At 40.8% G+C, this 12,747-nt stretch overlaps 1 protein-coding gene across 4 annotated transcripts in view; it reads left to right on the forward strand.

The window, feature by feature from the left end:
* Nucleotides 1–7,209, forward strand: part of MYO1B (myosin IB) — a 194,660-nt gene extending 187,451 nt beyond the window's left edge. For all 4 annotated transcript variants that reach the window (XM_055122358.1, XM_055122357.1, XM_055122359.1 and 1 more), the window contains one exon: nucleotides 5,906–7,209. In XM_055122358.1, the coding sequence (XP_054978333.1) occupies nucleotides 5,906–6,029 (124 nt within the window). In that variant the 3' untranslated portion in view covers nucleotides 6,030–7,209. The remainder of the gene's footprint in view (nucleotides 1–5,905) is intronic.
* Nucleotides 7,210–12,747: the final 5,538 nt, after the last annotated feature.

Below are 12,747 nucleotides of genomic sequence, written 5' to 3' on the forward strand. Positions count from 1 at the left end.
TGCCATGACATTTGTGAGGATCTTGGAGTGGGCCTAGTCTAGGAAGGTGCTTTGTTCCAGGGAGGCAGAAGGTGCAGAGATCTGAGATAGGAGTAAGTTCTGTGACAGAACACAATGGCAAGGAAACCCAGGGAGACAGGGCACAGGCTACAAAGCTTGGGAGCTGATTGTAGCCCCAAGCTGAGGAGCTGAGATTTTACTGACAGTGATGAAAAGCCATTATAGGGTGGGGCATAGCTATGGTCACTGTCATCCCATTGCTTATCAATTTGTTCAAGCGGGCACCAGTAACGTGTCTCAATTTGAGACTTATTGTTACTGATTTTGGCATATCAAATATGCCACGGGTAGCTTGACAGGCTCTGCCGTGCAGGCGTGATACTCTCGGTAGCTTTTCGGGCTCTCCGAGAGGGGCAGAGGAATCGAACACGGGTCGGCCGCATGAAAGGCAAACACCCTACCACTATGCTGTCACTCCAGCCCTTAGCTATGGTATGATTTGATTTAGGACTTTTTTTTCTTTCTTTTTTTTTTTAAATTGAGGCACTATGAGATACAGTCACATAGCTATACATGCCTGGGTTTCAGTCATACAGTGTTGCAACATCCATCCCTCCACCAGTGAACATTTCCCTCCACCAGTGACCCCAGGTTCCCTCTGTCACCCCTACCCCCACCCCCCATCGCACCCCCAAAAGAACAGAGAGAGAAGAATTTTCAAAGGTTGTTTTGGGTGCATGTGGAGAATCGCAATCGGAAAGCAAGAGTAGAAGAGAGCCAGGAGCTTCTCCAAGCTGCCTTGGGAAAGGTTTAGGGTGCGTGTAGCAGGTAGGTGAGATTTAGTCAGATTCTAAGTGGAACTGGAAAGAAAACAAAAGAACTTAATGGATTCAGGTGGTAGGTTTGGGGTCCAAATCTTGTAAGTGGCATCAAAGAAAAAGGATGCTAGGATGATCTGGTAAGGTGAAGTCAAGAGTACTCTGGGGATGTGTTAGACTTGAGATAACTTTGTTCACCTACAATAAACTAATTATAGAAAATAGTTTTTGAATATTAACATGCCACAGATTTTAATTTTTGGTTTTTTTGAGGGGGTCTAATTGTAGAGGGTATTCACATACACTTATTCAACTGTTGATAGATTAGCACTGCACTGTCATCCCGTTGTTCATCGATTTGCTCGAGCGAGCACCAGTAACATCTCCATTGTGAGACTTGTTACTATTTTTGGCATATCGAATATGCCACCAGTAGCTTGCCAGCCTCTGCCATGGGAGTGGGATACTTTCAGTAGCTTGTCGGGTTCTCTGAGAGGGACAGAGGAATCAAACCCAGGCCGGCCACGTGCAAAGCAAATGCCCTGCCTGCTGTGCTATCGCTCCAGTCCTGTTGATAGATTATTTTAATGAATTTGAGTTACTCTGTTGATTACTTAATTAATTTTCAATAAATTCTTTACTATATGCTTCTTTACTGTACACACAATAGGAAAAAAATTGCAAAGCCAGATTTCTCAGAAAATGACTTTATTTTCTGATTAAGATTTAATCTGCCTTTTCTATTTTCAACTCTTCTTAGAATTCTTTCTAAAATAAACCCATACCTATTTCTCTCCCTTCATAAGCCAGATTCTTTATTTGGTGTGTTAGGATTTACATGTCTTCAGGTTTATGGTCTCTTCTCTGTGTGCAGTGAGAGTTTGTACTTTGATGAAGAGTGGACCACCCTGAAAGTTGCAGCTTGGACTGAATCACTTATTACTGAACAAGTGTCATTAAAAAAAATATTGGGGTGGTGGGGGAAGTAATGAATAATGAGATTCCATTCAGTTATGATTTTAATCTTTTAAGGCCTATTTGAGCTTTAAACTGCCTCTAGGTCACTTTTTGTTTGTTTGTTTTTAATAACCTTGGGAGCTGCTCTTTCCCACTTGTCGCAGGAAGGTTCTACGTGTTCCAGATGCAGAAACTCGTTGGTCTGTTGGCGAGGGAACCTTGTTGTCCCTGCCGCCTGCTTTATAACGGCAAGGATGCCCCAGCAGAGAGTTGCTTCTTCTAAGCAAAGTATTACCCCAACTGGCGTTTCTAAAACCCTGCCTTGGGAGGATGTAATAACAAAGTGTATCGAAGAACATGTTCTCTGGAAATAAAAGTCCTTCTGGACTGTGGAACATCCCAGAGGCTCTGCAGTCTCATTGCACATTAGGAGCCACCTGAGGGGCATTGGAGGATGGGTGGCTTGTCTTGTTGTCAACCACCACAGGAAGCCTCAGTGGGCCTCACAGTTTTGTGTTTGAATCATACAACCAAGGATGTGTTCTGGGCGCTAATTTCGCTTCAGGGTGACCTAGACCCTATCTGGTCTCAGAGACGCATAGAATGTTCTAGACATGTCCGCTTTCAGTAAACTTGCTGGTCTGAGTGAAGATTTATAATGTGGCCATGTGAGGAAAACAGTTATTAACAGCATAAATCAGTTCGTGACAGCTTTTCTTCCTTTCTTTCACCTCCTTCTTAACTCTTAATCATTGGTCAGTCTCATACAATAAAACAGCCTATGGATGCTTGCCTAGCCCTGCATGGGCAGCTCAGGAAACCTAGAGTCAAAGGTTCTGGTATTCTGGTATAGCCTTTTTAATAACTCTGCGTGCTTTCTTGCAGGGCTTAGCTATCTCCTTAGGGAGCATTTTAAATTTAAACAAAATTTTACAAAGTCATGGATGGGGATGGGGGAGGTGGGAGGGGCGGATGGAATGTCTGTGCCTAAATATGTTTAGTCCATTGCATGGCCAACTGTGCAGATTTTGTGTGGTAAGCAGTATGTAGTGCAGTGACTGGTACCATCCTCAGTGGAAACTTTTCATAATTAGAAGCAGTTATTTTAGCAAAATTAAGCTTCATAATCATCATGAGTAAACAGGATCCGTTTACATAGGAGACTCAAAGTCTTGTTTACTCCCTATCGAAGTTTTAACCTGCACATAAAGAAGTTAAAGTTGAATTCAAACAACCCAGTTGCCTTGTAAATCCCAGCCCATAAACTTCCAAACCGCGTGCTCTGGTACTCTGTAAGTAGATCACATTTTAAGGATCAGCTGTGAGGTTTACATTATTTCTATAAATGAAGTTCTACGTGTAGTGAAAACTAAAGTAAATTTACTCTCTGAAACACTGAAGATATGTTTACTTCCTTCTGTGTGCAAATATACATAGGACATATATTGTCTAAATTATTTGACTAATTTTATGATATTTCAGAAATTATCACGAAATCCCCATTAATCGCCGATTTCTTGAGCGGGCTCAGTAACCTCTCCATTTGTCCTTTCCCTGAGATCTTAGAAGTCTCTTGACTTAGTCCTCCCAATGATGTCACACTGGAGGCTCTTTCAGGGTCAGGGGAATGAGATCCAGCTTGTTACTGGATTTAGCATATGAATACACCATGGGAAGCTTGCAAGGCTGTCCCATGTGGGCAGGAAACTCTCAGAAGCTTGCCAGTTTCTCCCAGAGGGAGAAGTAGGCTACAAGATATCTGGGAGCTTGCTTTTAAGTCTCTGGATGTTGGCCGTTGATAGAATTACACACACCTGGGTTCCTCTGCCGGTACCTTCATGTGTGAGGCCTGTCCGAACGTGTGGAGAGGGGCCTCGAGCATGGCTTTAATTCAGAAATTTAATTCAGAAATTAAAGCAATTAAGTTGTGTTTCTTTTGCTGTGAGGTTGTAACTGGTATTGATGCTGTAAAATAACTTAACATTATTAATTGCTGGAGAATGATTATATAATTCTCCATTTTCTTACTGTGGGTCCATTTTCACCTCATAAGGTCAGTAATAAATTTTGCCTACTATTAATTTCTAGAGTAAAAGACAGTCATTGAGTATGGTGACAGCCAATGTAACATGCTAACGTTTTTGGGAAACATTTTTGGGAAAGAGTTCTCTATACATTATATCACAACTTCTCTTTGAAAATTAAGTTGTAGACAAAATTGATTCCTTAATATTTGTGTTAAACATTAAAGATCATTTTTGAGGCATCCTGAAACAAGTATTTTGTTTGTCTTGGTTGAGTTTTTAATCATCTATTTTTTTTTAGTTAGATGCCATAATTTACGAAGTTAGCTCATAGCTGAGTCAGGTATACAATTTTCCCAAACCTGCCCTATCACTAGAGCCAACTCTTTTCCACCATGCCCCCATTTACCTTCCTACTCTCCAACCTGCCTCCTAGACAGGCATATTTTTAAGTTTGGTTATTATAGCTTGGATCTGTCTCATTGTTTTCAGTTTTGTTTGGTTCTGTGGTCTGACTATTCGGTTAAATTTTCTTTTTGAGGGGAGCTTGGGGCTTACTCTGGCTCTGGATTCAAGGATCACTCCTGGCTCAAGGAAATGTATGCAGCACCAAGGATTTTACCAGGGTTGGCCATGTGCAAGGCATGTGCATTAATCCTTGGACTATCTTTTTGGCCTGAGATGCAAGTATTTTTATCCAGAGTGATCTGTAACACTGTAGCATTGTCATCCCATTGTTTGTCGATTGGCTCGAGCAGGCACCAGTAACATCTCCATTGTAAGATTTGTTGTTACTGTTTTTGGCATATTGAATACAGCACCAGTAGCTTGCCAGGCTCTGCCGTGCAGGCAGGATACTCTCGGTAGCTTGCCTGGCTCTCCGAGAGGGATGAAGGAATCAAACCCAGGTTGGCCGCGTGCAAGGCAAATGCCCTACCCACTGTGCTGTCGCTCCAGTCCCCAGAGAGATCAAGTAGGCAAATTTGGAACTATGCTATAGCGTTCCCCCACCCCAGTGCTTTCAAGTTAAAAAGAAACAACCCCTTTAAAGGGTCAGAAGTACAATCATTTTATATCCTATGATTCAGAAGCTTATGTGTCATGTTCCACTTCAGTAGAAGTACAGAGCAGAGCTGCTTAGATTTTAGCTCTTGCTGTCAGCAAGCTTATAATCTCTCACATAATTGTTAGAGGGACTCAAACCTCTGAACACTCTTCTGTGGCGAATGCAGTAGAAACATAGAACATTACTGTTTCTGGTGGTGGAAAGAAGAAACAAGGCTTTGAGGTGGCAGAACTTGGGATCTCTCCCTCACGGGTATCGGCCAGCAGTGGAGATGTTTGTTGTAGAAAAGCCCAAGGAATGGTTTGAGGATAAGCCCTTCTGGGCCTATCTGTGAAGACAATGATGTGAACTGGAAAGTTTTCCAACTGATGTGCCACATATAGCACGTAGTACGGCATAGAAGAGATGGCTTTATGTGTATACTTATGTGTTTTTAATTTTATAATTTTCTATGTAGATAATGGAATGGATATTGAAAATATAAGTGACAGTCAACCTTGTAATTTTATGTTTATTCTGTATAGCTCACAGCTATTTTGAAATATGTTTATTTAGGATAGAAGTCAGTATTTATATAGTGTGAATCTGGAACAGGAATCCCATGGGAAACACTTGGATAGTTTTGGAAACTGTGGTCTGGAGGGTCCCTCTACCCCTTCCTCTTCTGAAATTCTTTATTCCAGTCTCTCAGTTTGATGAAGTTTTAATGGAAGCCCCTTCCCGCATTTCTAGTTTTGCTACATAGAGAGGAAGGGAAAAGGAAAAGCAGTATGCTAGTCTTTGCAGTTGAAAGACAGAAGTAATTCATTGTATCACTGCTTTCTTTACGGACTGTGACTAGTTCATGTATTTCAAAGCTGTGACAGCCAGTAGTACCTGCAGTGTAATGCCTGATGATGTGAATCCAAGTGTAGAAGTGCTTATGTTAGGGGTATTACTTGTCAATATCAACAACTGATTAAAACAATAAAAGCTAGTATTAGCATAAACATCTCAGCTGTTGTGTCTGTGCTCTAATCTGTTTTATTCTCTTCTCCTAGGTTCCTGGTGCAGTTCAGACAAGACAAAGTATGTGTGAAGTTTATTCAGGGCAACCAGAAAAACGGGAGTGTGCCGACATGCAAACGAAAAAACAACCGTCTCCTAGAAGTTGCAGTTCCTTAAGTCTCCTCTCCTCCTCTTCCATGGACTTGTTTCTTTGTAATAGTGCAATTCGGCTTGGTTTTATTGGGGCTCATTTTATGTTTGAGAACTGCCAAAGACTAATACTGTTAGAGTTCTTGGCAAAATAAAAAACATTTGACTAATCCATTTTTTTATTATTGGAATAGTTTTAACCCTTAAAGTACACATTCTGTCCTGGAACAGAGTGTAAAAAAACTAACATGTCTATACCACATTTTATATGTTCTTTTCTAGTCATCCAGTTAGATCTGTGTACCCTCCATCTGCATATTACTCATAAATCATTAATACATCTAGATCTAGAAAATGGTCTTAAAAGATCGTGCATTCACGCGTCAAGTATTTATTAAATGCCTACTGTGTGCTGTCTAGGCACTGTGCTAGATGACCTTACTAAGAACCCTTGTTTGATTTTAGGGCCGTCGCATTCTGGCTGGTTTCTACTAGCTTTGCTAAGGCTAAAAGATTGAAAATGTTGAAACCAAAAGAGTAACTATTCATGATAGACAGCATTGTTAGGAACCCTAACAAGGGTCTTTAGTGGTGGATTCTACGAGGACTGGTCCTCGGGGTGGAAATAAATAACCAGGTACAATGCCTGTACATGTGGTTTCTGTCTGAAAAGAAAACAGTGACATTTGAACAGGACCTGGAATTTGTTCAAATCTCTTGCTTTTAAACAATAGAAAAAAAGAGTCATTCTTATTTTAGAAAAAGTAACACAAGCAGCTCATAAGATTATTTTTTCCTGTTTCTGGAAGACACCATACATGATCTTAGATCTGCTAATATCTACAGTATGTTGTTTTCACTCAAATTCAAGAAGTTCATACAGTCAAGGACTGAAAGCCTTTCACATAGTGGCAAAGCGTTCTATACAATGTGCAATAGACATCTGTAATCTTTTTTTGGAAGTTTTATTTATAATGTTCATTTTGTGTGAAAGAGGTGATTGGTACAGGGTGCATATTTTAGTCAGGATCAAAATAAAGTTGTGTTACTTTGCAGGACTTTTTTGTTCAAATTTACAGATTTACAAATTAAGGATTCATTTTGGAAGCTTATACTTTAAACATTGGAATAAAATCATTTCTTATTTGGGAGGATAATGTATATACATTGATATATTAAATAATAAAACTGTTCTAATTTGGTGCCATTTTCTGAATCACAACTGTATTTTTGTATTTCAAGCTATTTTCTTATGTGTGTGTTAACATGTGTATTGTCACACAGGGAGGCTTTGCAGTCCAAACGTGCTATGTTCGCAATATAATTGAATTTCACTTACCTTTATAAACCAGAAACATTCATTGAAAATATTTTCTGCGGATTTTCTTTTAACTCTGTACTTAAAAAAAAAATCTTCTCATAAAATTTTGGAAGCTTTTGTGTTTATTGCAGCAAATAGAGGATTCAAGACCTACTTTTCCTTTGGTCTTTTCCAACATGTACGTAATGAGGTAGATTGATGAACTTCCAAAATAGGTGAGTAGAAATGGAAATGATTGGGGTTTTTTTTAAATGTTTTTTAAAATATGTAATATATTTACATTGTTATCATACAAGTTAGTTTAAAAAGATAGCTCACTAGCACCAGAGCAATAATACAGAGAGTAAGGCCTCACCTTGCTTGTGACCGACCTGGTTTTGATCCCCGGCATCCCATGTGGTCTCTCAAGCCTGCCAGGAATGATTTCTGAGTACGGCGTAATCCCTGAGCATTGCTGGGATGACTCAGGAATGACTCTCCTCTCCCCAGCCCCCCAAAGGAAACCAGTTCACATTCTCCATTCTGTCAGTCTCCAGTCTGTTCCTGTGCTGTCCTCAAAGTTAGTCACTATGTTTAATCCTTTTGTATCTTATACATATGCTTACTGACAGAAATAGAGACATAGATCCTCTTCTTCCCAGTGCTATAATAGTAGTAAAAGTATTTTTGTTGTTTTTTGTTTGGGCTCAGGACTTATTCCTAGCTCTGCTTAGAGATCACACCTGATGGGTTTATAGGATCATTTCTAATATCAAGGCTTTCCACATGCCAAACAAGCACCATATTCCCATACTTTCTCTCTGGTCCAAAATTACTACATTTTTCTGTACTTTGCCTTTTTCACTCAGCATAATGAAGAGTGCTTAATTGTATGGGTATTCTGCACTGTATTTCCCCCTCAGTGATCGTCCGCAGGTTGTTCTCTGATTGGAGGTTTAACTTCAAGATAGAGGACCAATAACCCATTGATCTACTTGAATACACAGATTTTTTTGTTTAATTTTATTCTTTAATTAGTGAATCACCATGAGGGTACAGATACAGATTCACACATGTTAGAACTTGTTTTTCCCTCATACAACGTTCACAAACACATCCCTCCACGAGTGCCCATTCTCCATCACCAATAAACCCAGTATCCTTCCTCCCCCAATCCCATCTCCCCCCCACCCCACCCTGCCTCTGTGGCAGGGTACTCCCTTTTGATGTCTCTCTCTCCAACTGGGTGTTGTGGTTTGCAATAGGGGTATTGAGTGGCCATTGTGTTCTGTCTCTAGTCTACTTTCAGCAAGCATCTCCCTTCCCGGGCAGGATCTCAGACCACATTTTACTTGGTGGTCCCTTCCCTGAGTTACGCAGAATGAGAGACCAGCCTCCAAGCCATGGAGACAACCTCCTGGTACTTATTTCTACTATACTTGGGCGTTAGTCTTATAGTCTATTATTCTATATTCCACAGATGAGTGCAATCTTTCTATGTCTGTCTCTCTCTTTCTGACTCATTTCACTTAGCATGATACTTTCCATGTTGATCCACTTATATGCAAAGTTCATGACTTCATTTTTTTCTAATGGCTGCATAGTATTTCATTGTATAGATGTACCAGAGTTTCTTTAACCAGTCATCTGTTCTCAGGCATTCGGGTTTTTTCCAGATTCTGGCTATTTTAAACAGTGCTACGATGAACATAAAAGTGCAGATGTCATTTCAACTATACTTTTTTGCTTCTCCGGGCTATATTCCCAGTAGTGGTATTACTGGGTCAAATGGGAGCTCAATTTCTAATTTTCTGAGAAGCGTCCATATTGTTTTCCAGAAGGGCTGAACCAGTTGGCATTCCCACCAGCAGTGAAGAAGGGTCCCTTTCTCCCCACATCCTCTCCAACAGCGGTTGCTTTTGTTCTTTTGGATGTGTGCCAGTCTCTGTGGTGTGAGGTGGTATCTCATGGTTGTTTTAATCTGCATCTCCCTGATGATTAGTGATGTAGAGCACTTTTTCATGTGCCGTTTGGCCATTCGTATCTCTTCCTTGGGAAAGTTTCTGTTCATTTCTTCGCCCCATTTTCTGATGGGGTTGGGTGTTTTCTTCTTGAGGAGTTCAACCAGTGCCTTATATAACCTTGATATCAACTCCTTATCTGATTGGTATTGGGTGAATATCCTTTCCCATTCTGTAGACTGTCTTTGTTGAATACACAGATTTTTGAAATTTAGCAAGAAAACATCTGCTAAGTAGGGTAAAATTCGCCTTAGTGTTCACTGAATCAAAGTAGTCATCAGAGTCAATCATCCCTCCTTGAACAATACAGTCGGAACCAAGAGTTTGCACTAAGTGCATGCTTTGAATGTGTGTAGTAATCCTTTCTTCTTCATGAGGTATGTGTAGCTAATGTGTTGACTGACTCTCAGAGGTGTCTTGCATTTACTGCTGGGGAAAGAAGTGTGGCTTCCCCACACTAGAAATGAAGAGAGCTGCTTTATGCCAGGTAACAGTATAGAGCAAACCATTGCAGTTAGTCTGGGTCAAAACCAGACTAACAAAAAAAAAACTTTGTTTTGTTATCTTAAAGTAATGGGCTGGAGCGATAGCACAGCGAGTAGGGCGTTTGCCTTGCACGCGGCCAACCTGGGTTCGATTCCTCCGCCCCTCTCAGAGATCCCGGCAAGCTACCGAGAGTATCTCGCTGGCACAGCAGAGCCTGGCAAGCTACCCATGGCATATTTGATATGCCAAAAATGGTAACAAATCTCACAATGGAGATTTTACTGGTGCCTGCTCAAGCAATTCAGTGAACAATGGTATGACAGTGACAGTGAGTGATACAAATAAGGTAATGCTTTATTACTTTTTTTTTTTGGCCTGGCCCAGGGGGACCATATGAAAACCCAGGTTGGCTATGTGCAAGACAAGAGCCATACCACTGTACTGTGTTTCTAGTCCAGGAAAATTTGGTTTGGTTGCGGGGCAGGGTGTTGGGGGGCCGTCAGTGGTCAGGGCTTTTTCTTGGCTCTAGGCTCAGGAATCATTCCTGGCAAGACTCATAGGACCATCCCGAGTGCTAGGGATAGACGCACATGCAGAGAAGCCCCCTTACCTGCTATACTGTTGCTCCAGCCCTAGGAAAGTTCATTTTAAGAAAACAAAAACAAAGCTGCATAGTCCTGGGCCAACAGGCTATTCAGATTTGATTTTAAGAGCAACACTTTAGGAAAATATCCCTGTGATCAGACAAGCGTATTATAGTTGGAAAGTCACTTAGAAAGTTAGCAGACTTCCTTTGTAGTCGCACACAGCAGACTGTCCTAACAGGTCCTCCAGATAGTAATTCTGATACACACTGAAATGTCTAGAACTGCTTTGTAACTGCACCTGGTACGGTTGGCTGAACCTGCTGGGTTCCATCCTACCCAACACTAGATCCGCTTTACAGAGTGTGAGTGACTGATTCTTCCATTAACTTTGAGTTTTCTGTTACTGTTCTGCTGTGCAGAACTGTGACATTGCACAATGTCATTCTTCTGGTAGCTTATTCCCAATCATCACTTGGTTTCTTTCCTCCAGGAATGATTCTTAAGTCATAGTTTTTTCCTACAGGGCCAAGCGAGATGGAAGGCAGGTGCTGGAAGGAGCCAGGAAGACAGGAAGAGCCTCAGATGCAATTAGAGTGCTTTTCATTTCACTTAAGGAAGGTAGCTCTCCAGAGGGGGTAGTTATTGATTTTTTTCTGAAAAACAGGCAGTAATTCAAATAGATTGGGAATTTTCAGTCTTCAGGACTCATAGAAGTCATGTTTGAAAAATAAACTGGTTATGAAAGTCCAAAAGCCAATCATGGCAGTTGCCAAGTTTGCAGTGTGATGGATGCAGTTAATCTTGACTCTGACTTGCATCTACTGCCATAGGGCAAGGAAGGAACCTGAGAATAGTTACTCTCTAATATACTTGTTACAGTTTTGTTTGTCACATTCTTGGAACAGTAACTTGGACGCAACACTCAACACTCTGGATGTGAGATCCTCAGTTCAAGGTTGAATATCTTTGCTCATTCCCTAGGGGTTATGGCATTGTACAAAGAACCGGGGTCAAGAGTTATGAGAACCTTAGGCACATCCTCAATGTGGAGGATTTGGATGCAACTGAAGAAACCGAACTTTCATAGCCATGCCATTTTGATAAATATGCATAATAAGGACTCTCGAGGTAATTAAATATAATTGTGATAATTAGAGTGTGGCTTAAAATTTTCTTTGACTAAAAGCAATAAACAGCACTTTTTTTATGTACCATGCACACAGAGGTAAGGTATTTAATCCTAAGATGTTCAAGTAGCAGTCACTCTTAAAAAGGATCTATGTTGTTGGGGGGTGGGAGATTTGGAGATCAAATCCCTTGATATGTCAATTAAATTTAATATTTTCCAGAATGGGCTGTAATAAGACTTTTTTAAAATTTTATTTTATTGAATCACTGTGAGATAGTTACAAGCTTTCATGTTTGGGTTATAGTCTCACAATTATCAAACACCCATCCCTCCACCAGTGCACATTCCCCACCACCTGTATCCCAGGTATACCCCCCCTCTCCCACCCTCCCCCTGTCTCTATGGCAGACAATATTCCCCATACTCTCTCTCTACTTTTGGGCATTATGGCTTGCAACACATACACTGAGAGGTCATGTTTGTTCCATTATCTACTTTCGGCATGCATCTCCTATTCCAACTAGATCCTCCAGCCATCATTTTCTTAGTGATCCCTTCAATAAGAGACTTTTTAAATGCTGGGTATTGTTTTCTGTAAGTAGTTGCAGCCATCAAAGTTCACTGCAAACAGAGACTGAGGGGAAGAAGGCAAGAAAACAAAGGACAGTGGACTTTTCCTTCCTCCGAGTGAGCCAAACAGCAGTGTGTCTGCATTGTCCATTTGGGAATCCATTGTTGAGGAATAACTCTTGTTGGAGTGGCACTTTTTTTTTGGATCTGATTCTAACAGTTGTAGGATTCTATAGATTCTGTTGTGTGCTGACTCGTCTTCTGATTCGCTTGGTGGCTATGACAAGCTGGTGTCAGCTGGTCCCAAGGAGAAAATGAATGGTTTGGAATTGGTGTGTTCCAAGTCTTGGAACTCTTTGCCTCATTCTCTCTGATTTGAAGACCTTTTTCACAATCTGGAATTGATCAGAGTCTAGCAGAAGCCACAGTCATCCTCGTTCACTGTTTTCTGCTGGCATGGTGGCCAGACCCCCTCTGCTCAGTTCCGTGAAATTCACCAGAAATCCAAGTTTAAAACCACAGAAAATCGTCTCAACTTTGTAGCATTTAAGGAGAAAATTGGGGACAGAACTTAATTTCATGATTGCCCAAACATCTCAGTTCTGAGAAAAATGTAAACTATCTCACTTCTGCTGATTTCTGTTCCTTTTCA

This window comes from Sorex araneus, chromosome X (genome assembly GCF_027595985.1).
Source record: "Sorex araneus isolate mSorAra2 chromosome X, mSorAra2.pri, whole genome shotgun sequence".
Taxonomy (NCBI): domain Eukaryota; kingdom Metazoa; phylum Chordata; class Mammalia; order Eulipotyphla; family Soricidae; genus Sorex; species Sorex araneus.